The 25,880-nt window shown below is 39.3% G+C and overlaps 1 protein-coding gene across 2 annotated transcripts in view; it reads right to left on the bottom strand.

The window, feature by feature from the left end:
- Nucleotides 1-2,570: 2,570 nt before the first annotated feature.
- acox3 (acyl-CoA oxidase 3, pristanoyl) overlaps nucleotides 2,571-25,880 on the bottom strand; it is a 44,826-nt gene continuing 21,516 nt past the window's right edge. For both annotated transcript variants that reach the window (XM_044185152.1, XM_044185151.1), the window contains 10 exons: nucleotides 25,015-25,197; nucleotides 24,634-24,756; nucleotides 24,426-24,546; nucleotides 23,746-23,868; nucleotides 20,707-20,820; nucleotides 19,379-19,494; nucleotides 12,802-12,976; nucleotides 12,644-12,711; nucleotides 12,021-12,107; nucleotides 2,571-5,287 (listed from right to left, as the gene is read on the bottom strand). In XM_044185152.1, the coding sequence (XP_044041087.1) occupies nucleotides 5,168-5,287; nucleotides 12,021-12,107; nucleotides 12,644-12,711; nucleotides 12,802-12,976; nucleotides 19,379-19,494; nucleotides 20,707-20,820; nucleotides 23,746-23,868; nucleotides 24,426-24,546; nucleotides 24,634-24,756; nucleotides 25,015-25,197 (1,230 nt within the window). In that variant the 3' untranslated portion in view covers nucleotides 2,571-5,167. The remainder of the gene's footprint in view (nucleotides 5,288-12,020; nucleotides 12,108-12,643; nucleotides 12,712-12,801; nucleotides 12,977-19,378; nucleotides 19,495-20,706; nucleotides 20,821-23,745; nucleotides 23,869-24,425; nucleotides 24,547-24,633; nucleotides 24,757-25,014; nucleotides 25,198-25,880) is intronic.

Raw genomic sequence — 25,880 nt, 5'->3', positions numbered from 1 at the left:
ACTAAAAATAAACCCCCTATCCCTCCACCCCATTTCCTCAACCCCCCTAATCTTAGATACCTGTCACTCCCCTGCCATAAATGTTACTCAAACGTAACTAGGACAGAGTCCTCATTTTATCGCCAACCAGTTTATTACCCAGCTCATGAACACTGTTTTTGTAGGGGGAAAAAGAAAGGAAATAACTGTACATGTATCTGAATGCCTACATAAATACTCAGGCTACAGGCCATACTCACGACCTCTGATATCGCAACTGCCTTGGTCATGTCTGGACTGTCCTGCACGCTCCTGTGCGCACACACATACCTCAACAGTGACTTGTCATCCTTGCCTCCTATCCTAGCTTTGACCGGCACCAGCCCCCCGTTTCAGACAGCAGCTCCATTGCCTTTCGAGGATCCACAAAGCTAACCTTCTCTCCCTTCCATGTAAAGCGAAGCACAGCCGGGTATGCCAACGTGAAGCGAACATCTAAATCATGCAACTTCTTTCTGACCTCGGTGAACTGCCTCCTCTTCTCTGCAACACCCTTCAACATGTCGGGGTACAGGGAAAGTTTAGAGTCGTCCCATTGGATCCCTCCGCTTTCACGAGCCTTCATCCTCACTGCAGCTAAATGCACATCCAATTCATCCAATTTGGCTGACTAGCTACTTACTATCTCATGACCTAGAGTCTGCAGTGGCCAGCCACCACTGAGCTGAACTGACAAAGCTGCACCCCGGTTCAGTTAAGCACCATCCACACACTTATGGACATCGAGGGGACTATAATGAGTATAAATGTAATGTTATGATATGGTTACTCCTGCCTTAGTGGCAAACATACATCAGCGTTTGTCATTGTTGATTCATATGGAAAAACAAGACTAAGTGGCTAGTGGCTCTTTGAGGCTGTACTAAGGCACAGCAATGCTAACATCGACATGCTAACATGCTCACAATGACAATGTGTAATCATCCTCTCGTCTAGGCTACTCATCATGATGTTCTCTGTCTGACATTTTCTTGTGAAAGCGTCACTACTTTCCAGAGTTCTTTGCTAGTTACTTTTTGTTTACTAACTAGTATTCGGATCTTCCAGCCCTGGTCAACCAATGCTGATGTGCACATCTGAGTTTGACGTAGAAGAAAGGCATGTTTATGTGCTGTCGTGTAGCTAAAGTAGTGTAGTCATAGTCATGTAGTCTTCCAGTCTGTAGTCAGCAATTTTTGTAGACCATTCCATACAACTGTCAAATTTAAGAAAAGTTTTTACAACATTCATGTCTGATATTTGTATTCCCTGTTGAGCTTCCAAACATCATAGCTTATGAATGCAATGCTATGTGGCAGCTGAATAGTGAAGCTCTGTTGTCAGACCGTCACTTCAGCATATGAATGAACCACAAAAAATGACTTTTTTGTCATCGACTTACATTGTGAAAGAAGTGGCTGTAAAACAGTGGACACATTTTTTTGAGCATCACAACTCCCGCGGAATTACTCGTTTCACTATCAGAATTTTATCCTTTCGGTCCGATAACATTTGAAAAGGCTAGAAGAGCTGCACAATTAAATAATTTTATCCCCATTCAAGTTAGCGGAGGTCTAAACCTAAGTTAGCCCGGTGTCTAGTGTGCTTGATCTACGGGCCGCACAATGTGAAAGATCCGGGTAATTTAATGGCTTTCATAGAAATGAACTGGGCCCGCCTCCAACGCTGTATCCAGTTCTCTTTATACATCCTTGCTCTACCCAGGTAATTCAAAAAATGCCACAGCTGTGCAGTCCTGAGGTGTTTTTGCAGCCGGGAAAGCAAGACAAAGCTGAACTACCTACAACTACTAAAATTGGTAAAAATCTAACAACTGTCTAAAATCGCTAACCTATAAAATACTATACACACACAACTATAAAATTTACACTAAAATAATCTATGCTAACAGTACAATCTAACTCTGCAATCACTATACTCAATCCATGCAATTCGCTCAATCCACTCTTCACTAATACTCCTATCCACAGTCTGCAAAGTCGGGAGATGGTTTTACGGGGCAGGGAGGTTAGTTGGTGACAAAAGCTGCCACCAGATCAGCCGATAGCAAAATTCAATTGCAATAGCTTAGGTTTCAACCAGTAGAGGGCAGTCGCTATACATATTTATAACACAATATGTAGAATTCAAATATTTTGCTCTAAAATGTCAAGATTTGGACCTGAATCCATCAACAACACTACTAATACCCATATCCATCTCTTTAAACAAAAACCAGTGCAGACGTGTTTCATTATAATACATTAGCTTTGTTGAGCAGGTTTCAAGTCTTGCCGAGTTGATTTTGATTGCATACTAAAATTAACTAGAACCAATGGGCCCCTGGAAAGAAGAAAAAAATGACAGCACCACTTTCATGAATTGGGAAATAGTTGTCAGTAATGTAAATTGTAAGCACATAGGATTTACTGGGCTGAAACTAGTGGTATGGTCCTTTCAACCGAGTCTTTCTGGATTCACTGGAGTACAACAAATAATGTACACAGATCATCACACACAGATCGTCTTAAAATAACCTTTTACAAAATGAGTTGTATTAGTAAATTTATTTAATTTGTATGTGTATATCAAGACGCTGTATTACAAGGACTGTGATAATTCTTTACAGGGTTATATGGTACTATATATCACGTATAACACAATTTTCAGATTTATTAAAATATTACATCCCATATAATACATCAGTCAACTATGAAATACAATAAATCTAAAAATCACACGTCTATTCAGTTTTGAGGTTTCTTATATGTTGTGAGATATTTATATGGTCTCAAATAAGAGTCAATAAAATTTTTGAATGTGGAATGATAGATGAAAAAAATTGAAAATGTCTAAAAAAAAGTATGCACAAATTGTATCATGGGTGTTATATTTCAGAGAATCTGACAAAGAAATGCTTTTGTGAACATTGGAATACAGATTTAAAGCAGGAATCTGTGTCTGAAACTCAAAGTTCTCAAAGTTCCCACACTGTAACACTGAAGTTACACATAAGCACACAATATATTTATATTACAAGTACAATTTTTTGGCTCTGCATTTACAGCCGAAAGCATGTGTGGCATGTGTTTCTCACTTTTTTTTTCTACAACCACAAATCTTTATTACACCTTCATAAACTAGAACTGATAGGATACATATAAGTGATATACAACCACAGGCTTTGAAATTATTTCTAATCATTTCACAAGCTCAAAATATTATTGACCCTTAACTGACCACATACATTCAATATCATTTGGACTCGTGTTAACATTGCAAAGTTACAGTGTGTTAACAGGATAATCCTTGGTTGACATTGTAGTGAACTATCCCTTTAATATAATTTAAATGGGTTATATAAAAATTCACCCCCCATAAAGTTGTCATGAACAGGGAAATTAGCTATAGAGACCAAAACTGTTTTTTGTACCAGGCTGTAAACATGTTTTTTTCTGCTGTAAAGTTGGGCATTTTAACATGGAGCCTTAAGGAGATTGACTTGCTTTTGTAGCCAGCCTCAAGTGGCTATTTGAGGAACTGCAGTTTTTGGCACTTCAGCATTGGTTTAATTTTTTTATGCCCAAGAGGTTGCCAAAGTGGATAACCAGCATTTTTTCAATCAATATATAATTTTTTAAAATCAGTTTATCATTATATCCATGAAGTGTGGTGAAATACTAAAAAAAGATTATGTTAAGTTCAACTGAAATCCAAAAAGTTATCCCTTCTTGCAGTGACAAAAATTATGTCAATTGATTTTCAAATGCATTATTAATATTCTTGTACTTTTATATACTTTTACTAAAAGGAAGAAAAAGGGTATTTGAGGATATATCAGAGATGCTCCTTTAGTCTCCAAGCCTCTGAGTGGGTGTGTTACTGTACGAGTTTGATTGACAGCTGAGCCGGCAGGGGCATGGAAGGACAATGTAAACAAGATGGTTACAAGTGCAAGCTCCCAGGAACAGCACTGAGTTGAAAATGTAGGTCACATGATGACCACTGGCCCAAAACAACTTTTCCCCCAATTTTCCCATAGGCAATCAAATCTTACATAAGAAATGGCTGTAAAACAATTAATACATTTTTCTGAGCGTCACAAACTCTAAAATGACTTATTACAGTTATTAGGTATGATAAAAATAAAAAGTCTTGCAAAGGCTGTATCAGTATATAATTTTTATACCATTCTGGTTAGTAACTTAAACTACATTGGTAGCTAATTAGCTTGTCAGCTACAGCTGCAAACTGATAGCAGTGCACTTTTCCTCGGTCGATGTTTGTTTAGTAGTTCATTCAAGAGGAATGATTTAATGTTAGTCGTGGTCTAAAGTTATTTTTTGTGTTGTGTCACAGCCGCTCTCTGGCTGTTAGCGTCACCGTCAGCCAATGATGGAACGGTGACAGAGCATTACTTCTTTTTGTTAATACAGTTTAAAATTGAATGATTTAATTGGCACAGAATTTCTCTCTCTTTTTAGTCAGAAAAACAACAACATTCTGCATTTGCAGAGACAGGAGACGCTTTTGGGTACTGATTTTGTTTTCAAAAGTGAGGACTTGATATGCAATTCACAAAATAGATCAGTATGCTGTAGCAGAAAACCTGCAATTTAATTTCAGTAGGACTGATTTGTCAGGTCTGTTTACAATCGTATCTGATGTGGTGGGTATTTAAAAGTATCAACAGGGTTTTAGAGAATGTGCTAGTGCAGGTCCAAGGTGTGTTCAATGTTCATGAGGGAGTGGTAAATGTGCCCAGTGTAACTGTGAAGACATCTTTTAATTTGTTTTGCGTTGGACCAGGGTTTAAGGGCTCCTGAGTTCATCCAGACTTCTTAAGTGTACGGGATTTGGAGAATTCTAAGGATTCCAGGGTTCTTGATTTTGTCCAAATCATTCATTTACTATTCCCTATATAATAAACACTTGATAGGGTAATCTGTATATAGGACTTTGGACCCACTCATTTTGTGCCTTAACTGACAGGTGCGGTGTAGAACTATGGATGGCAAAAAGTAGTGGACATATGGATATTACATTTTAAATTACATAATTGGAATTTTTAGAGGGCACACATATTTTACACCTAGAATTTGGACACTCCAGACATGTCCAGGGTTGTAGTTGAGAGTGTGTCTGAGTTCTAGAGTTTTGGACGGAGGGAACCAACCACAGGCTTGTCTGAGCAGAACTCTTTCCACCAGGATGGTCGTTCCAGCACCTGGCTGCCCTGCATCACTGCTGACCACAGATTCTTGTAAAGCTGCATGAAGGAGAAACAACGAGAGGAGTCACTATTTACTGTTGAGAAAAAGGTCCTTTTCCATTTCCAATCTTCTGTTTTTTGTGACCTATTCCAATCTCAATATCCCAGCTAAAAAACACATTATTCTGCTAAAATACTGGAACCATTTCCTAATGCACCTTTCTATTGTGATGCAAGTAGATCCAGGATCCAGCCCTTGACCTGGGACACAGCTACAGAGTCAGATACATCAAACACCTCTAAAAACAATACTGTTTTAATTGTACAGGTTTTTGGTTGATTTTTTGAATACACAATGGAATCCATAATAAAGTTATTCTCTACAATACAAGTGTTGCACAAATTTTCAGCTTCAAATATGTTCTTTTCCATGAACCATGCTAAGAGGTTTACTTGAGCCAGAATTACAATTTGGATTGTATCTAGAGCTTCGACATGTGGGCTGGGGGAAGCCGGGATCTCACCGCCGATCTTCTGATTAGAGGACGACCACCTCTACCTCTAAGCCACAGCCGCCCCATAAACAAAGTAGAAATATAAGAAATATAAAGCAAGTACTGCAGGTCAAGAATCATAAATATAAAATATAAAATTGACAATAAGATATTAAAGAATATGAAAAAATAAAGACTGTTTTTCTGGCGTGAGGTTTTGGTCCTAATGGACCGCAGGTCCTTGAGGGAGGGTAGATTACATCCAATCACCTTCTCTGCGGAGCGAATGATACGCTGCAGGCTGCTTGTCCTGCACCAGAGCAGGGATGATAGTGATGAATGCGGAGCTGAAATCCACAAACCTGGTGTGGGTTCCAGTGGAGTCATGGTGCTGGAGGATGAAGTGAAGGGCCATGTTTACTGCATTGTCTACAGACCTGTTGGCTCTGTAGGCGAACTGCAGGGGGTCCAGGAGTGGGTCTGTGATGGATTTGAGGTGGAACAACACAAGGCGCTCAAAAGACTTCATTACCACACAGGTCAGGGCAATGGGTCTGTGGTCGTTAAGTCCTGTGGTACTTGTTTTGTGGGGGACAGGGATGATGGTGGAGGATTTGGAGCAGGCTGGGACATGAACAGTCTGTTGATGTCCTTCTTCAGGATGGAGAGAGTCGCTGTTGCAGTAGGGGAGGGGGGAGCCTCTGGGGTGTGCAGTTGTGGAGAGGCCCAGGCCCCTGCTGAGGTGGGGGAGGTGGAGCTGGTGGGCTGGAGCTGGTGGATGGCGTCCAGACAGAAGCAGAGTCGTTGGCTGAGAACTGGTGTTGTAGTCTCTGAGTACAGTTGTTTAGCTTCTCTCACCACCTTGCTAAATCTGTAATTGATTCCATAAAAATGGCCCTGTCTCCACTCCTGATCGCTTCTTCCTTTTCCAACCTTAGCTGTCTGAGTTTAGCTGTGAACCAGGGTTTGTCGTTGTTGTAACTCACCCTGGTGCGTGATGGTACACAGCAGTCCTCACAGAAGCTGATGTATGATGGCACAGCCTCTGTGAACTCATCCAGACTGTTGGTAGCAGTCTTGAAAACATCACTGTCACTACAGTCCAAGCACGCATGAAGGTCCTCCATAGCTTTACTGGTCCACTGCTTTGATGTCCTCACAACAATTAAGCAATTGCTTGTCCAAGTAACTTATTATGAATTTCTATTGTGAACATGTAAATAATTATGTATATTATCTTGTAATATGTTATTATCATACTTCATCTAACTATTTCTGGAGACATAGCCACCATTATCATTGTAAACTACGTATATGCAATGCCAGATTGGAAAACTTGAAACTTGATTGAAACTTATATTAATCTGGGTTAATATTTATGTGTGTTTGTGTGTATATTGTGCCAGGATTTCCTCCCACGCTGTTTGGAAGTGACAAGTTACACATATTTACTACAGTAAATATAAGCTTTCCCCTCAAGAAAATAACACTAATAATTAATGATGATATGATATGATGACTCATATCCGAGGCAATCTAAATTATCAACCAGACAATGTGGGCAACTGCCCTAGGGTCTCAGATACCCTATATTAATTGTATATCAGTTGGTTTCTTAGCCTGATATCTCTCGTTACACTCTATTTCCATCTTCAGTCTGACATTGCTTCCACTCTAGGATTCGAGGGGGATTCGATTTTCCCTAACCAATCACTAGAGACCAACATTTCCACCTGAATCTAACGTCATTTTAAGTCTATGCTGATGCATAGCCATGGTAGCCATGCTAACATAATGGTTTTGCCAGGGTTTTAAGAGTGGAGCAGAGCAAAGTAACAGCAAACTACTTACTTTTAAAGGTGCAATGAGTAAGAATGGAGACTACTCTCCACCTGTCAAATTCATACTCCAACAAAATACGGGGCAGCATATCACATATCAGGTCATAACTGCTGCTAACGGCCGTTAGCTAGTTAGCTCAGTTAGCTGTGCAGCTACCTTTGCGGTCCTAGCACAGGTTCAGGCGGGGACAGGAGAGGCGAGAACAATATAACGGCTGTTTCTGGTTAAATAAAAAGGATTCTACTGTTTAACAAAAAGGTCTATCTCTATAGGCATCCTTTCCATAATGTTGTCAGACACTTAGAATAACAATCTGATCCTGTCAGTGGCAAAACAAGCACTTTTAGTGGACGTACTTTGACGGACGCATTTGTCCCCAAGGACTAACTACGTTGCAACCATTTCATCCTGTTTCGTGGCTGTCAGCTGAGGCGTAGAGCATGAATATTTCGGTGAATCAAGGGTTTATTTTGACCAAACCAGAGTTGGTGATTGTTAATCTTTCCACTGTTCCAACAAAGACGGTTTTGGTGAGTTTTATTTTTTTTCTGTCCAGTTTGATGTGTGTTTTACGATGATCTGTGAGTTAAAATTACTGTTATTCTCAATGGAGTCTGTTTGGTCTGAGATGCTGGTGCTCTAGTGTGACATTTAGTGGCAGTGAATGTCGCATACAGCACCTTTAATGCTGCCATCAGTCTGTTGCTGCTGGGCCCCCGTCAAAAAAGACACTTGGCCACCAGCCCCTGCAAAAGATACTTGCCATCGGACCTAACGACTTTTCTTGGGGATACCCTGAAGTATGTTTGTTATATATCAAGTGATTTTTTTCAAACTCTAAAGTATTGCTTTGGATAGGGCCTTAAGCTTTTAGTAAAAATGAAGACTTTAAGACTTTAATAATAACAAATGAAGAACTCTGTGTCTCTATGGACACAATAATTGCACTTATTAATTAGTCAAACTACTGAGGGCATAGTGACATTTGAAAATCCTGCAAGTAAGATCTCAGATCCAGACAATGCCAACATTTCAAAACTACTTCTGTACTGCTACTGTTAGTACTTCTGCCGCTATAGTAGTACTAGTAATCTTCACAGACTGTTGTGTGAAGGGCTTTTTCTATATATATATATATATATAGGTTTTATAGTATTAAACTTTATATTTTGTGTTAAACCTTTGGGTTGATGGCAAGGATGTCCTATCTTTCTGTGAAAGCACTGGAACCACTTGCTATATCAATTTAAAAACTCAGAGATAAAAGAAGTAGAAGCAGATAATGAACTGTATTATTGGTGATAAAGAATCCTATTCATTCGATTCCCCCTATCAGCTGGATGTACCTCAGACATGTTAACACCTGTTAATTTAATGAATTAAAAACGTATCCAGAAGTTACAACAAACTTGAACCTTATGTTGACTAGGATGAGGGAGAAAGTAATGCAGTAGAGACAGAATGGAAATCAGTGGTATTAGCAGGTTTCATTATTAAACCATAAACATTTTTTAAACTTGCCAAATATTACAGATAAAACACATGGGACCAATTTTGCTGCACAAGTAAACTTGATGACCCCTTGAAGCTGTCACAGAGTAATAGAATACACTGTGGGTTTGCATGATGTCTTTATTTCTCAGGCAAAATAAACATTAGTTGAGCTCAGACAGTGCAGAGAGGGTCATCATCAACAACTGTCGAATTTAATTCAAGACTTTTTTATCAAACACAATGCTGTGTGTGTTTTACTGGAAGAGGGAGAGACTGTAGCCAAAGCTCTTCTGCCAGTAATGACACTTAACCTGACTGACTAAATATGTCTCAGAGTGGGTGTGGTCCAAGCAAGGGCGCTGGAAGTAGGGGGTAGGAAGTAGGGAAGGGCCCATTGGCCCCTTTACGCCCCTCTTGCCAATAATGACACATTCTACATTTACGACTAACCATGTTTAATGTTTTACATTTCTTGTCTCAAACCTTGAGTCTTGGTTCTGAGCAGTCCGTCCAGGACTGGGTTCACCGCTTCCTCAAAGAGCCGTAGTGGATGGCTCTGTTTTCCCCCTCAAGAAAAGACTATATTCTTGCACTTTTGTCTGAATAAATACTGACTTATCTCCTCACTCCTTGTGTTCTGCATTTGTGGGTTCTGACTCGTACATTACGACAGTTCACCTGTTTCGCCAAACTCACTTCCCTCATGTCATGTGTTCCGTTGCACCATACACACCGATTTGGCGTCATGGCTAGTGTGATCCCATTGCAAGATTGTCTCTAGTTTTCAGTTCAGTCCAATTTTATTTATATAGTGTCAAATCATAACAGAAGTTATCTCAGGGCACTTTTCATATAGAGCAGGTCTGGACTGTATTCTTTATAATATAATTTACAGGGGCCCAACGATTTCCACCATGAGCAAGCACTTGGTGACAGTGGCAAGGAAATACTCCCTTTTAAGAGGCAGAAACCTTGAACAGAACCTAGATTCAAGGTAGGCAGCCATCTACCTCTGCCAGTTGGGATGAGAGAGAGAGAGAGAGAGAGAGACGGGGATAGAGAGGGTGAGAGGAGAGAGTGCAGGAGGCAAGAGAACATACAGTAGCACAACGCAAGTTCCACATAGAGATTTAAAGTAATGAATTTAAAGTAGTGGTAATAATATTTATAATAATAGTAACAATAATAATAATAATAATAATTGTACTAGCAGTTGTTGAGCAGGAACATAGTGGCATAAAAGCAAACAACAATTTATTTATAATTTATACTCATCAACTAATTTTGGCAATATTGTTCTTAAATTTAATATTGATAAAGCATGTGGAATTTAATTGACAAAAAGCATCTAAACTGGGTTCAGTGTATGTTGCTGTCCATAACTGAGGGTTTGTATGGAGTCTGGAGTGTGCCACTAGAATAATTATAGATTTTGTTGAAATATAATCAGTTAATAAATTGATCAATTTTAAACAACTATTTTAAATTGTTGAATTAAATGAAACATTAGAAAGCTAATTTAAATTTATAATATTTTATTTATTTATAATGTTAATATGTTTTGAGTATTGAGGCTCGCTGATTATTGTTACAATAAACCGGGGATATTTGACATTAAAAGATAAACTTCAGGCTGATGTCAGGTTTAAGCTGTGTATTCTCACAAGTTAATTTTTTCCTCAAAGAATAATCAAGTTATGGCTGTGCCACACATATGATAGTGTCTCTGACCTAACTAGCATTACCGCCCTGCGGTTGTATGCCTCTGACAACTAGTCATGTTGCAGTTTACATCCATGTCTGTCCAGACTCATAATATATGTTATGAATACTTGGAAGGAATTGAATAAAAAGGTATAAAGTATATTTTTTGGCTAAATGATAATAAATAAAATAAATATAGTTATCACTATATTGATGATACATATGTATGATTCCAGTGAATATACATTTTTGAACTGATTAATGAAGGATTTTCATAGAGGTATTGGCTAAACAGGTACACATGTACTTGATTACTATGTAAAGATGGATTCTTATATAAAGTATAGCTACACAAAATGTGGTACTTTCGTTTTCTCCTGGCATTTTTAGATGTGAAGCCTCTCTATGTGCTGTAGGTGAAACTCACTCACAGGATCACGACTAGCTAGGCGCGCTCCAATACAGTTTGCAGTCACGTGATTTCGATGACACTCGAAATTCAGAATGAGGCAGGAAGTGAAAGACAGAATGGACGATATGGAGGAAAGCCCATACTGTACTAGTTATTGTTTACTCATTGTGTTGTACCAAACAACGTGTGTGAAATCTGGATCGTCCAATTCATTCTTAAATTATGGCTAAAAACCTTTTTAGAGATCACAATGACCTTTGAGTCAAAAGTGTCACCTATTCAGTGCCCGACCAACTGTGAAATATGGTCACAATCTCCCCTTCTGTTCCTGAGTTATGGTGTTGAATAATGGCCAAAAAAGTGTTTTTCCAGGACATTATGTCACAGTGAAAATTACCTTTGACCATTTGGGTAAAAAATGTAATCACTTCATCCTCGTATCCCATTAAACATGTGAAAATGTAAACGTGTGAAATTTTGTCATAATTACCGCATTAATTTTTGAGTTATGGCAAAAAACGTCTTTTGTGAGGTCACAGTGACCTTGATCTTTGACCGTTGACCACCAAATTCTAATCAGTTCATCCAAGAACTTCCCTCAAGGCGTTCCTGAGATATTGCGTTCACAAGAATGGGAAAGACAGATGGAATACCCGAAAACGTAATGCCTGTGGCCACGGCTATCGCCAGCACAAAGGCATAATAAAAAAGAGGTATCCCCTCACCTGTCAACAGCAGTCAAAATGTGTCAGTATGACATGAAAATTCTTGCAGTATTTATGCTTGCGAAAAACTATATTTTTACTGAGGTATATTTAGGCTTTATGTGTTTGTATGTTTTTACCTGTCCATCAGCATTGCCAATAGGTGAGTTGAGAATGAAATCAGGAGGTGCAAAAACATCCACCAATGCTACTGCATCATCCCTCAGCTGGAGTAGAGACACAGAGACAGAGCAGATCAGATTGAACAGGTACCAGAGCCATAACATCATTATTCAGCTTTATGAAGACAGGCAGGAAGTATGTAAGGGAGCTAATAACAATATACACTATAAAATAGTATACAGTGTAACTAAGAAATACAGAGGATGGTATGTTTTACTGAATTATCTGCATTGCTAATACTTAATAATTTTGAGTACTGTCTTTGCTCTCTGTAAGTTAAGTTAGATATAAATTGAGATGATGGCTATTTTCAGGTCTTAAGTCTCAAGACATCATGAGTGTGACTCAAGTCTGACTCAGGTCCAAGTGCTGTGACTCCAGTCCAAGCTCTGTTTTCATTGGTCAGTAGAGGACTGTGATTCACACATTGGGTTGACTGGGAAAATTTTGGTTCAAATGTATCAAGAGTACTGTAACTAAATTAAATGTTTATAAACCCTTCTAGTCTACCTACCTATAACAAGAAATAATTGGTGTGAGTTAGACAGACAGAAAGACACAAAGACAGATGTTTCTGTACCTGGGAGCAGAGAGTAAGAATGGCCATCTGGACCAACTCTGCAGGCTTCGCCCCACTCAAGTAATTACCTGTACAGGAGCAAAACTATGTTACAAATATCAATACAATGTAATCTGCATCTAGATTTATGCATGCAGTACACAGAGTACAGTACATACCCTGGTACAGTGTGGCCATGTGGCTGCTGAGGCTCCACAGCCCATACAGGGTACACAGCTTGCTTAGTATAGGTCTGAGACCAGCTGGTGTGTCCTGATCAGTAGTCAGCTCATGAAACCTTTGGAGGCAGTTGTGTTCGATGTAGGCGATGGCCAGGGAACGGCAGTAGTAAACCTAAACACACACACATACACACACACACGCACACACACACACACACATACACAGAGGGAACATTTGTAGCATACTATTTGCAAACCCGATTCCAAAAAAGTTGGGACACCGTACAAATTGTGCATAAAAACAGAATGCAATGATGTGGAAGTTTCAAATTTCAATATTTTATTCAGAATACAACATAGATGACATATCAAATGTTTAAACTGAGAAAATGTATCATTTTAAGGGAAAAATAAGTTGATTTTAAATTTCATGGCATCAACACATCTCCAAAAAGTTGGGACAAGGCCATGTTTACCACTGTGTGGCATCCCCTCTTCTTTTTATAACAGTCTGCAAACATCTGGGGACTGAGGAGACAAGTTGCTCAAGTTTAGGAATAGGAATGTTGTCCCATTCTTGTCTAATACAGGCTTCTAGTTGCTCAACTGTCTTAGGTCTTCTTTGTCGCATCTTCCTCTTTATGATGCGCCAAATGTTTTCTAAGGGTGAAAGATCTGGACTGCAGGCTGGCCATTGAAGTACCCGGATCCTTCTTCTACACAGCCGTGATGTTGTAATTGATGCAGTATGTGGCCTGGCATTGTCATGTTGGAAAATGCAAGGTCTTCCCTGAAAGAGACGACGTCTGGATGGGAGCATATGTTGTTCTAGAACTTGGATATACCTTTCAGCATTGATGGTGCCTTTCCAGATGTGTAAGCTGCCCATGCCACACGCACTCATGCAACCCCATACCATCAGAGATGCAGGCTTCTGAACTGAGCGCTGATAACAACTTGGGTTGTCCTTGTCCTCTTTAGTCCGGATGACATGGTCGTCCCAGTTTTCCAAGAAGAACTTCAAATTTTGATTCGTCTGACCACAGAACAGTTTTCCACTTTGCCACAGTCCATTTTAAATGAGCCTTGGCCCAGAGAAAACGCCTGCGCTTCTGGATCATGTTTAGATATGGCTTCTTTTTTGACCTATAGAGTTTTAGCCGGCAGCGGCGAATGGCACGGTGGATTGTGTTCACCGACAATGTTTTCTGGAAGTATTCCTGAGCCCATGTTGTGATTTCCATTACAGTAGCATTCCTGTATGTGATGCAGTGTCGTCTAAGGGCCCGGAGATCACGGGCATCCAGTATGGTTTTCCGGCCTTGACCCTTACGCACAGAGATTGTTCCAGATTCTCTGAGTCTTTGGATGATATTATGCACTGTAGATGATGATAACTTCAAACTCTTTGCAATTTTTCTCTGAGAAACTCCTTTCTGATATTGCTCCACTATTTTTCGCCGCAGCATTGGGGAAATTGGTGATCCTCCGCCCATCTTGACTTCGGTGAGACACTGCCACTCTGAGAGGCTCTTTTTATACCCAATCATGTTGCCAATTGGTCCTCCAGCTGTTCCTTATATGTACATTTAACTTTTCCGGCCTTATTGATACCTGTCCCAACTTTTTTGGAATGTGTAGCTCTCATGAAATCCAAAATGAGCCAATATTTGGCATGACATTTCAAAATGTCTCACTTTCAACATTTGATATGTTATCTATATTCTATTGTGAATAAAATATAAGTTTATGAGATTTGTAAATTATTGCATTCCTTTTTTATTCACAATTTGTACAGTGTCCCAACTTTTTTGGAATCGGGTTGTACTTTTCTGCTATATACTCAGGTGAAAAGCAAAGCAGTACAACATTATGCCACTATTATCATAGTTAAATTCTAACCATATGTATGTGATGGGAACTCTTTGTATATCAACTGAGTCCAAATTAGATATTGTATTTTTAATGATTACAGGATATCACTTTCATCTTTGTGCATCCAGTGCAGTGATAGCTCCTGTGTATTGTAAATTATAAAGACTGGAAGTAGGGCAAAACTGATATGCTTGCTTCATCAAAAGTGACACTGGAGATAATTCAAAATCACATTGAGGTTTGTAATAATGTAAATTGCTAAAATCCAGCTTTGGAACATAACTTTCCTCGACAGTATGTTGTGATGTTCACTCCATTTGTCTATACAGGGATTGCAATTTTTTTTTTTAAATGTAATATTGTTGTTTATTTAATATTTCTGCTCTTAGCGACCTTAAATTTTTCCCACAAGCCCAAGATCTTTATGAGATAAACATCACCAGTTTGTCATAAGAGGTCGAGTGGCAAGCTATGAGAATGGACAAGGATGGGCGAAAGGTGTAGATGTTCACACTAGAGGAATATTAATATAGTTAAGGTGACAACCCAGCCATGGTTAACAGTATTCAAAGCTGTAAAAGGAAATGCAGAAGTGCAGAACGCAGATGGAAGAAATCAGGTCTCCAGGTCCACTTTGTGGCAATGAAAGAGTTATTACTCCTTTATAATAGGATGGTGAAGGATGCAAGAACATGTCATTTCTCTGCACTTATTTCTGCCCATCAGCACAACCCCAGATTCTTATTTAAGATTGTGGATCAGTTAGTTAACCCAGCCTCACCTTGTGCTGATTGTGATGCTGATTGTGAAAAGTTTCTTTTGCACTTTGCTGGAAAGGTGAAGTTAATAAGATCTGGATTCACCCCAAACCCTGCCTTTTTAGATGTGGATCGCCCGCTCAGCAATTTTTCTGCTGTTACTCTGCCTGAACATAATGTCTCTTATGAGAGTATCCTCCAGCCCTCTGGACAAAATCCAGACTAGGTTTTTATTGGAAGTTATGGATTGTATTGCGCCCCTTTTGATAATTATTTATTGCCACACTGCCTTTTATTTTGAAGATTCTCGAATGTCTCGAACTTGTATCTAAGCAGCTTCTTGCTGCTGTGGAAAACAATAATACCTTTGAAAAGTTCCAATCTGGCTTTCGTCAGCACCACAGCACTGAGACAGCCCTTCTCAAAGTCACTAATGACCTTTTAATGAATGCAGACGCAGGCATGTGTTCAATTCTTGTGCTGCTGGACTTAAGTGCTGCCTTTGACACAAATGATCATGGCATTCTTTTAGATAGACTGAGTCACTGGGTGGGCATATCTGGCACTGCACTAGACTGGTTATCATATCTGTCCAATAGGAAATTCTGTGTCAGCATTAATAACTTCATGTCATTCTTCTTCCATATCAAGTACGGTGAGCCTCAAGGTTCAATTCTGGGTCCAATACTGTTCTCCTTATACATGCTTCCCTTGGGTGATGTCATCTGCAGACATGGGATTTCTTTTCATGGTTATGCAGATGACACATAGTTGTACCTCCCTGTCAAGCCCGCTGACCTTAGCACACAGAGTTCTCTGCAGGATTGCCTGTCTGACATAAAAAATTTGATGTCGATAAATTTTCTTCAGCTCAAATCAAATAAAACTGAAATCCTTGTTATTGGGCTCCAACACATCACTAAACAAATACTGCAATCTACTGGCTACCTGTCACAACATATCAAACCTGTTGTGTTTGATAGCAATTTATGTTTTTAGCAACATATGACTAAGCTTGTCCAATCATGTTTTTATCACCTTAGAAACATTGCAAAAACCCAATCAATTTTAAATCTTACTGATGCAGAAACTGTTGTACATGCTTTTATCTCCTCACGCCTTGATTACTTTAACAGCCTCTTCACTTGAGTTAATCAAAAAACTTTGAAACAACTGAGTCAGTCTCTTCTTTTAAGTCTCTTCTCAAAACCCATTTTTATCGGAAAGCATATCCTGATTTTACCTGAGCTGTCTGTTTATTTTATTGTTTTTATGTATTTTATTTTAGATTTTATCATTCACTTTGGTATTTTATTTCTCTCTTTGTGAAGCACTTTGTACTTTGTTTTGAAGTGCTCTATAAATAAAGTTTTATTATCATTATTATTATAACCCACTAAACACAGTCTGATGCAAAACTGTTCTGCCCTATTCATTTGCTATGAGAGGTGAGTGAAAAGTCATTGTGGGATAACAGGCAACGCAGGACTGACCAGAGACATGAAATAAGGGAGGAGTCAAAAGTTAAAAAATTTGCCTGAAACATCCATAATGCAAAAACTGAAAAAAATGATGTAGTGGTGGGAAAGTTTACTCTTTACCGGGTTTGGATAAAATATCTGTGGATGAGAAAAGTATTATTATAGTTTCTGGGATCCCAAGTATTTATTCAGTGTTTGATAATGACCAAGCTCACTTGTAATTGTGGACATGCCCACAGCGTCAAGCAAGAAATGGCGAACGTGGTGTTGCATGATTTGTTCTCTTGTAGTGGTTCTTAACCCTTAAAATGATACATGATATGCACACTGACTCACTGGTAAAACTTCTACTGAGCTGGTAAAACTTCACCCGAGCTGTTAGTTTTTTGAATGCTAACTAATTCATTGTTTAACTTTTTTTTTTTAATCAGGTGAGGGTTAAAATTTGAATAGCAAGTGATCTAGTGGATACTCATTTATGGAATATGGATAGTTAATCCCAGGAACATGTTTCACTTTTTCAAAAAAAAAATGCTCAATGAGAGATAGCACTGAGTTAGAGAAGCTAGTGGAACAGCGGCCAGCACAGGGGTGGCCATCAGGACTTGGTTAAAGTAGGTCTAGCAGGTAAGCTAACTGTTCCTTCCCCTTCCCCTCTACCTACTTCCTGTCTGAGGTTCTGAGGCCGCATTCATACAATATCGGCAGAAAGGAAAGAACAGGAAAACCTCTGTTATTCCGACTTGGGAGCATAATTCCAAGAAACTACCTTGGAACCCTCACTGCTAGCCTTGTAGTCACACAATTTAAATAGCCTCAATTAGCTACTTTTGTTGTGTTAAATTTTTGTGAAAGGTTGATTAACAAGTGAAACAAAACAGTGTATAGCTCCTTTTTAATTAGCTGAATCAACTCTATTAGAGTTAATATTGGATATTTTTGCAATGGAGCCAATGAAGTCATTTTGCCACCTGTTTGTTGATACTTCTGTAATTATTTTCACAAATCGTATCGTAGAAAAGGTTTCAGTCGTAGTCATCTGTACACTGTTTTCAGAATCAAGACGTTTCGGCTCCCATCCAGAAGTCATTCTCAGTTGTGAAAAATGGACCGGGAACTAGAAATTTAAGCTTTTAACTCTGTGATTACTTAAGCCCTGCCCTCAGGAAGGAGTCTACCTGTACAAAGAGCTTTACCTACTTGGACTTGACTAATCAAAAGTCTTTGTAAAAACAACATCACACTGCACATGTACACACTCACAAGCCAACATACTGAATGCCTAATTTTTTAGAGACTGTTAAATTGCAACAATGAACATTATTACATGTGTGTGGGTAATATTAATTTTCACAAAAACAAGTCATTAAATTACTGAATCCAGTGACACACACATTTCCCCGAACCACAACACACACCCGTCTGACACTATTACCTGCAGCCTGCATCTGTGACATAAATAACACAAACCAGATCTCAGCAGCCAAGACTCTGTAAAGACAGCCAAAAACTCTGGTGTCTTTGGATAACAACAGATAACACCTCCATTTAGCTAAACAACATTTGTTTCTAATCAGCTGGTTTAACCATTATTTACATCTGAAGTGGAAGTCCATCCATCCATCCATTTTCTACCGCTTGGTCCCGTTAGGGGTCGCGGGTGACTGGAGCCTATCCCAGTGACTTTGGGCCTTAGGCAGGGTACACCCTGGACAGTGGCCAACTCGTCGCAGGGCTAACTGAAGTGGAAGTTATTGGCTAAAACCTCACAAGAGGATAGAAGAATATGCTTGTAATAAAATGCTTAGTGAGTTTCTTAGCAGCTTCAGACACAGTATTTCTTAACTATCCTCCCCACAACCATAACACATTACATTAAAGAGTTTCCCTACGGGGATCAATAAAGTATTTCTGATTCTGAACACAGGGGAGAAGATACAGTGCTGCTCAGAAACAGGCAGATCAATTAATCAATTAAATTTCTGATCAAAATAATTAACTAAATCCATAGAGCTGGATGCAGCTTTTGATTTGGCCACATAATGTGAATCACCCAAGACATTAATACTTTTAGTTACAAAAGACATCTGCGTGAACTCATGGCCAGTGGGTCCATACAAGCCCAGGGTTTATGTCTGTGAGAGTTAATCTTAACTGTCCAGGTAATACAAAGTCTGGAGAAAGTTGAATCCAAACCACAGGATTGGAGTTTTGATTGAAGACCTTTAGCCATTCTTCTGAAAAGCTTCTTCAGTTCCTTTCAGGATCAGGAACTCGGACGGAATCAAGCCTCAGCACTACGGCCTGTACTACTACTGTCAAGCACAGCATAAGAGAAGGTGGTGGGAAAATAGCTTTGGCTTGAGCTATGGGCATAGCTAAGAGTATCCTTAAAGGGTCACAAAAGGCCACTGTATCTGTGCAGTGGTGTGTGTCTGTGTGTGTTTGTGTGTGTCTTACCTGGCTGTTGTTACGGGCCTCAAACTCATCCTTTCCCGAGGCCCTCTGCTGTTCCAGCCTATTCTGGCTCTCCTCCAGCAGGAAACACACCAGCCACTTATAGGCTGCCAGTGCCACTGATATTATAAACAAGGAGTTTACTCACTAGGGTAAACTGAGAAAGCACTTTAGAAATAGAAGCAGTAGAATTTTTGTATCAGAGATATTTAGATAACTGGTTAAATGTGACTGTTTTCATGGCAAAATTACAAGATTACAAATTTACTAAGGCTTTTACACCAGTTTTTCAGCCGCAGATGTGATCTGCCCAAGACACATGCAGTTTATTTATCAAACAGGAGCACCAGGTTAGACTTGCAGTCATTTTCACATCATTTTGCATATGCATTTAAGGGAGAATTCAACAAATAATAGGTAAAGAAATGTTAACAGAGATTGATTGTGTATTGCACTGGATTTACTAAGATTAGGTTATTAGCGATGGTCAGTTTTGTGTGGAAAACTATCTGCCTTTGAAGGGCAATAATAGCACAAGATTGGATTTACACGAGCAACAAGAAAGGTTGTGATGGGAAAAGAAACTTCTAGAGAAATCTTAACGACATCAGACATAGGTGACCACACCATAAAAATATCCAGAGAGCTACACTGTATCAGTTTAAAATAAATAAATTAAATAAAACCAGTGGACAGGATGTTGAGTCTGTGTTCATCAAACTTGAATTTCTCTTCTTTATTTAAAGTAGACATTTACAGTAAGAATTTGGCTGCATTCACCCTAGTAGTCTAATGAAACATCAGCCATATCAATACCATTTCCACCTCCACCTGTTGCACTCTGAGCTACTGGACCTGCTACTTCATCCTGATCTCTCTCTGTACCAGCTGAGGTGGCACATTTACACTGTGTCATTTTCTTAGTAAATCTGGCCCTCAATGTTTCTGCCAGGCATTGTGAATACCTCTCTTTGTAGTTATCACAACAAAGCTAGCTTTATTTTCTTAAAATCTCATATCTGATTAAAAAAAACTTTGCCTTAACTGGATGTATGAATTGAAAGAATTTGAAAATACAACCATTATAATGACATTTAATTACCACTTATCTAATTTTCACTTCACAGATTTGAGCTTCAAAATGTTTAATCTCTACTTTTCCTTAAGAACAATACATTTATAAAATAAACAGATTTTCCTGTCGATACCCTGTTGACTTCAATTAGATCTTTACAGGGAATAATCCCTTTTGAATTCTAGTTTTATCATGGAAAGTTTGGAAACAGCATATGAAATGAATCCAATCTTGACAAGCTTAAATACTGGATTACCTGCAGAGTCCATACACTCGTCCAACGTTGTTGCTGTAAACTTGCTTTCCAGGATCTTGTGGAAATCATCCAGGAAATCCACAGTGTGAAGAGGAGACTCAATTCGCACACCATCTGAAACCAGACAACACAGCAGATAAAACTTTAGAGATCAATCAGAGTTCCTGCTATTGCTATATCACTAGTGTTTCTGAATCCTACATATTCTACTAGTTCAGGGTGCAGAATATGGCTATCATCTCAATACTATATCAACAAGAACAAAAACAAGCTAATCATTGAGAAAGCAATGTTTAATGTATCATAGTTCTAATTCCCAGAAAAAGAACAACAAAACTCTGCTGCCATAATGTAATCATCAAACACCTTGATACTTTACATATTTCCTGTAATGATGCTCCAAATTGTCACCAATTGAGAAGCAGATAAAACAACATCAAGAATGTGTTTCCTGGACAAGTCACATTAAAAAGGAATCGTTTGCAATTGGCGCAACAGCAGACCACATTTCAAATTTTGTCGACACGCAATTATGTATTTGCATCTTGAGTACGATACCAGCGCAAAACCCATGCAGTCCTAACATTTTAAAAATATCAAACATATATAGGAAATTACTTGTGGATTATCAATGCAGACTAAAGGGCTAAAGTGAAATAAAGTAGCACAGCTAAATTCAACTGCATGCCTTATTGTGGAAGAGATTGAAGCTCATGACGCAACGGTGTCTGATCCCGTATTGCCAGGTACAAGATCAGACACCACTGCTGAAACAACATTTAGTGTAACACTGAATGTCCCAGTTTTCAACATTCACTACAAAATACAATTAAAATAATAATTATAATATTTTACTTGTTTTCAGCACTTATGTATACATTTATTATGTTCTGCCCGCTCATTATTACCTAACCCAGTACATCCATGGTAAAAACATAAACAATGCACCACGTGTCTGAATTCAACACTGATTGATTTGTCTGTATGTGTGTCAATCAACCAATGTGTCGTTGTCAAGGCTGTTGCTAGCCTATAAGTCATAGGCTTGCTGTTCTTTTCTGGCAGAACTAAGTATGTGAAAGGTGCGCTCGGTAAAAATAATAATAATAATAATAAAACTTTATTTATAAAGCACTTATCAAAACAAATTACAAAGTGCTTCACAAAAAGAGAAATAAAATACATGGCACAAGCTCTGTCCCCGTTAGTTTTCATCCTGGACTCAGGAACAGATAGAAGACCCTTGCCCGAAGATCTCAAACTACGTGAAGGTTCATAAGGGATTACAGGTCTAAAATATAGTCTGGAGCCAGGCCATGAAGAGCCTTAAAAGTAATCAACAAGATCTTAAAATCAATCCTAAAACAAACAGGGAGCCAGTGTAAAGAGGCTAAAACAGGTGTGTTGTGGTCGTACTTCTTGGTCCTGGTTAAAAGCCTAGCAGTCGCCTGTACAGTCTGCAGTCGTGTCAAAGTTTTTTGATTCAGACAAGTGAACAGGCTGTTACAATAATCGAGGCGTGAGGAGATAAAAGCATGTACAACAGTTTCTGCATTAGTAAGATTTAAAATAGATTGGATTTTTGAAATGTTTCTGAGGTGATAGAAACATGACTGGACAAGCTTAGTGATATGTTGCTCAAAACATAAATTGCTATCAAACAGGACACCAAGATTTCTTGCAACAGGCTTGATATGTTGTGACAGGTTACCAGTAGATGGCAGTATTTGTTTAGTGATGTGTTGGGGCCCAATAACAAGGATTTCAGTTTTTTTTAGTTGAGCTGAAGAAAATTTATCGACATCCAGTTTTTTTATGTCAGACAGGCAGTCCTGCAGAGAACTCGGTGTACTAAGGTCAGCGGGCTCGACAGGGAGGTACAACTGCATAACAATGAAAAGAAATACGATGTCTGCAGATGACATCACCCAAGGGAAGCATGTATAAGGAGAACAGTATTGGTCCCAGAATTGAACCTTGAGGCACACCATACTTGATATGGGAAAAGGATGACATGAAGCTATTAGTGCTGACACAGAATTTCCTATTGGACAGATAAGATGAGAACCAGTCTAGTGCAGTGCCAGATATGCCCACCCAGTGACTCAGTCTATCTAAAAGAATGCCATGATCAATTGTGTCAAAGGCAGCACTTAAGTCCAGCAGCACAAGAATTGAGCACATGCCTGCGTCTGCATTCATTAAAAGGTCATTAGTGACTTTGAGAAGGGCTGTCTCAGTGCTATGGTTTTGCCGAAAGCCAAATTGGAACTTTTCAAAGGTATAATTGTTTTCCACAGCAGCAAGAAGCTGCTTAGAAACGAGTTTTTCAAGAATCTTGGAAATAAAAGGCAGTTTGGAGATTGGGCGATAGTTATCCAGAAGGGTGGGATCTAGTCCAGGTTTTTTTTAGGACTGGCTGGACGCAAGCAGTTTTAAAGTAATCTGGGATGCAGCCAGTAGACAGCGAACTGTTAAAAATAATTTTTAAAAGGGGCGCAATACAATCCATAACTTCCAATAAAAACCTAGTTGGGATTTTGTCCAGAGGGCTGGAGGACACTCTCATAAGAGACATGATGTCTGCGAGTTCAGGCAGAGTAACAGCAGAAAAATTGCTCAAAGAATCCCTGAGTGGGTGATCCACATCTAAAAAGGCAGGATTAGGGGTCATATCAGTTTTCAGGCCCAAAGTAAAGAGCACAGATTGGCTAATTGACGAGTCTATTGAAATCAATTGATTTTGCTCTGAAATTTCACAGTCTGAAATGCTGGTGACCGAACTGTTGTTGTAAATGGCCCAAAAATTGCCTTAACATTGGCAGCCACATCAGCACTAACAACTAGAGAACATCACGTCAATCATCAATAAGCAATATAATCGGCAACTGGCACAACCCTTGTGCAGAACACCAACTTTCAAATTAGCCTTTTGAAGGGATTTTGGTGACAACTACAGTTCTACATTTGCCACCACCACTCCCCATAACTGAGAACAATAAAACCTTGTAATAATCCCTCAGTGCATAGGGGACTAACCGCAATGTTTAGTGTAGAGCCAGCTGAGCAGGTAGTTGCTGGTCTGCTGAAGCAAGACATTGTTGTCTCCTTCATATGTACAGTTTGGATCATTGTCATTACGCAGATCACCCAGCCGATTCACTGAAAGCGAGAGAAAAATAAGGTAGTTAGTAGGGATGAGCGAGTACACTCGCCTCTTATCTGTATCTTTATCTGTATCTGTTCAACCAACTAAATTATCTGTATTCATATCCGTACTCGTAATGAGTAGAGCTTAAACCGGATGTGGGTGGTGCTTAAACCGGAAGTGGAGTAGGACTAACCAGAAACTGTTAATTTAAGCCTGAAATTGATATGGGTTGATCAGAAGTTGCTATATTCATTATAAAACTATTTATAGAACAGCCTTAGAATTGAGCTTCAGAGCAATGTTTTTGATCACAAGAGTAAGAGAACTGTTTACAGTTTTTTAAGTTGCTATATTTACAAGTACAGATATTGACACATTTTACTCTGATGATACTAGTACTCATAAAAAGTACATTATCTGTACCAGATAGTTGTTTCAGCTGAGTACTTGATCAACCCAATAGTTTCCCAGGTAGAGACCCAGGTCTCTGAGTGTGTGTGTGTGTGTGTGTGTGTGTGTGTGTGTGTGTGTGTGTGTGTGTATGAGTATCTGTATGTTTGAGACAGACTGGCCAGGTATCCATGTCCACCGCAGGCCTCCCTGCACTCCTGGATCCCCCTCTGAGCGGTCCACGAGCCCAGTGGTTTACTGGAGCAGCCTATGGCATGGATCTCCCTGCCCATCTCTGCCTGGACCCATAACGGACACATAAGACTACTGACTACACTATGAAAACTCTGGGTGTAGACATACACATGCACCTCATCTTTACTCACTTGTCTGTCACTCTTGTCCCTCATTGCCTGTCCAATCTGGAACTCAACAAAGTTCATGAAGATGGATTTAGAGAAGTGTTCAAGAGCATACGCTGCTGCCAGGTACGGGATCAGACGCCATTGCTGAAACAACATACAAAATATGTGAAAGAAAATATAAAGAAATTTGTGTAAACATTTACAGCAACACAAATTTAGTGTGTGTCTGTGTGTGTGTATATATATATATATATATATATATATATATATATATATACCTACACTGTATATATTGACATATAATAACATAACAAAATGAAGTGTTGTGATGTGGCTGTATATTCCCTCTATAAGGCGCTCTGTAGTTTGATAAGGTACATTTACTTTTAAATCCATTCTGACCTGTAATTGGTACTCCAAAACAGGAATCTCCTCTGCATCTTTGGGTCCAAACTGTCTCCTGGTGGCTGAGAAGCGGATGGCCACAATCAGAGCCAGCTTCAGGTTGACCAGAGCCATCCTGGTGATGGACAACCTGCCACCTGACAGGGCACCTAGAGACGCCCCGAAACGCTTGTTGGGGTCCTGAAGGACAGGAAAGACACAGAGAGACATTTTATATATATATATATATATATATATATATATATATATATATATATATACATACATATACACACATACATACATTTACATATATATACACATTTTTATATATATATATATATATACACATACATATACACACACAAAAAAAAACAACTTGGTCCTTCACCCTCCGCGGGTGGTCTCATCCTTCGCGCTCGGGTCCTCTACCAGAGGCCTGGGAGCTTGAGGGTTCTGCACAGTATCTTTGCTGTTCCCAGTACTGCACTCTTCTGGACCGAGATGTCTGGTGTTCTTCCAGGGATCTGCTGTAGCCACTCCTCCTGTTTGGGGGTCACTGCCCCGAGTGCTCCGATGACCACGGGCACCACTGTCGCCTTCACCTTCCAGGTCTTCTCCAGCTCTTCTCTGAGCCCTTGGTACTTCTCTAGTTTCTCATGTTCCTTTTTCCTGATGTTGCCATCGCTTGGTATTGCCATGTCAACCACAACGGCTTTCCTCTGCTGTTTGTCCACCACCACGATGTCAGGCTGGTTCGCCATTACCATTCTGTCAGTCTGAATCAGGAAGTCCCACAGGATCTTGGCTCGCTCATTCTCTACCACCTTTGGAGGTGTTTCCCACTTTGACCTTGGGGTTTCCAGTCCATACTCCGTGCAGAT

Source organism: Siniperca chuatsi, linkage group LG22 (assembly GCF_020085105.1).
Source record: "Siniperca chuatsi isolate FFG_IHB_CAS linkage group LG22, ASM2008510v1, whole genome shotgun sequence".
Classification (NCBI taxonomy): Eukaryota; Metazoa; Chordata; class Actinopteri; order Centrarchiformes; family Sinipercidae; genus Siniperca; species Siniperca chuatsi.
Note: the sequence above shows the minus strand (reverse complement) of the source record. Positions and strands in the feature narration are given on the sequence as shown.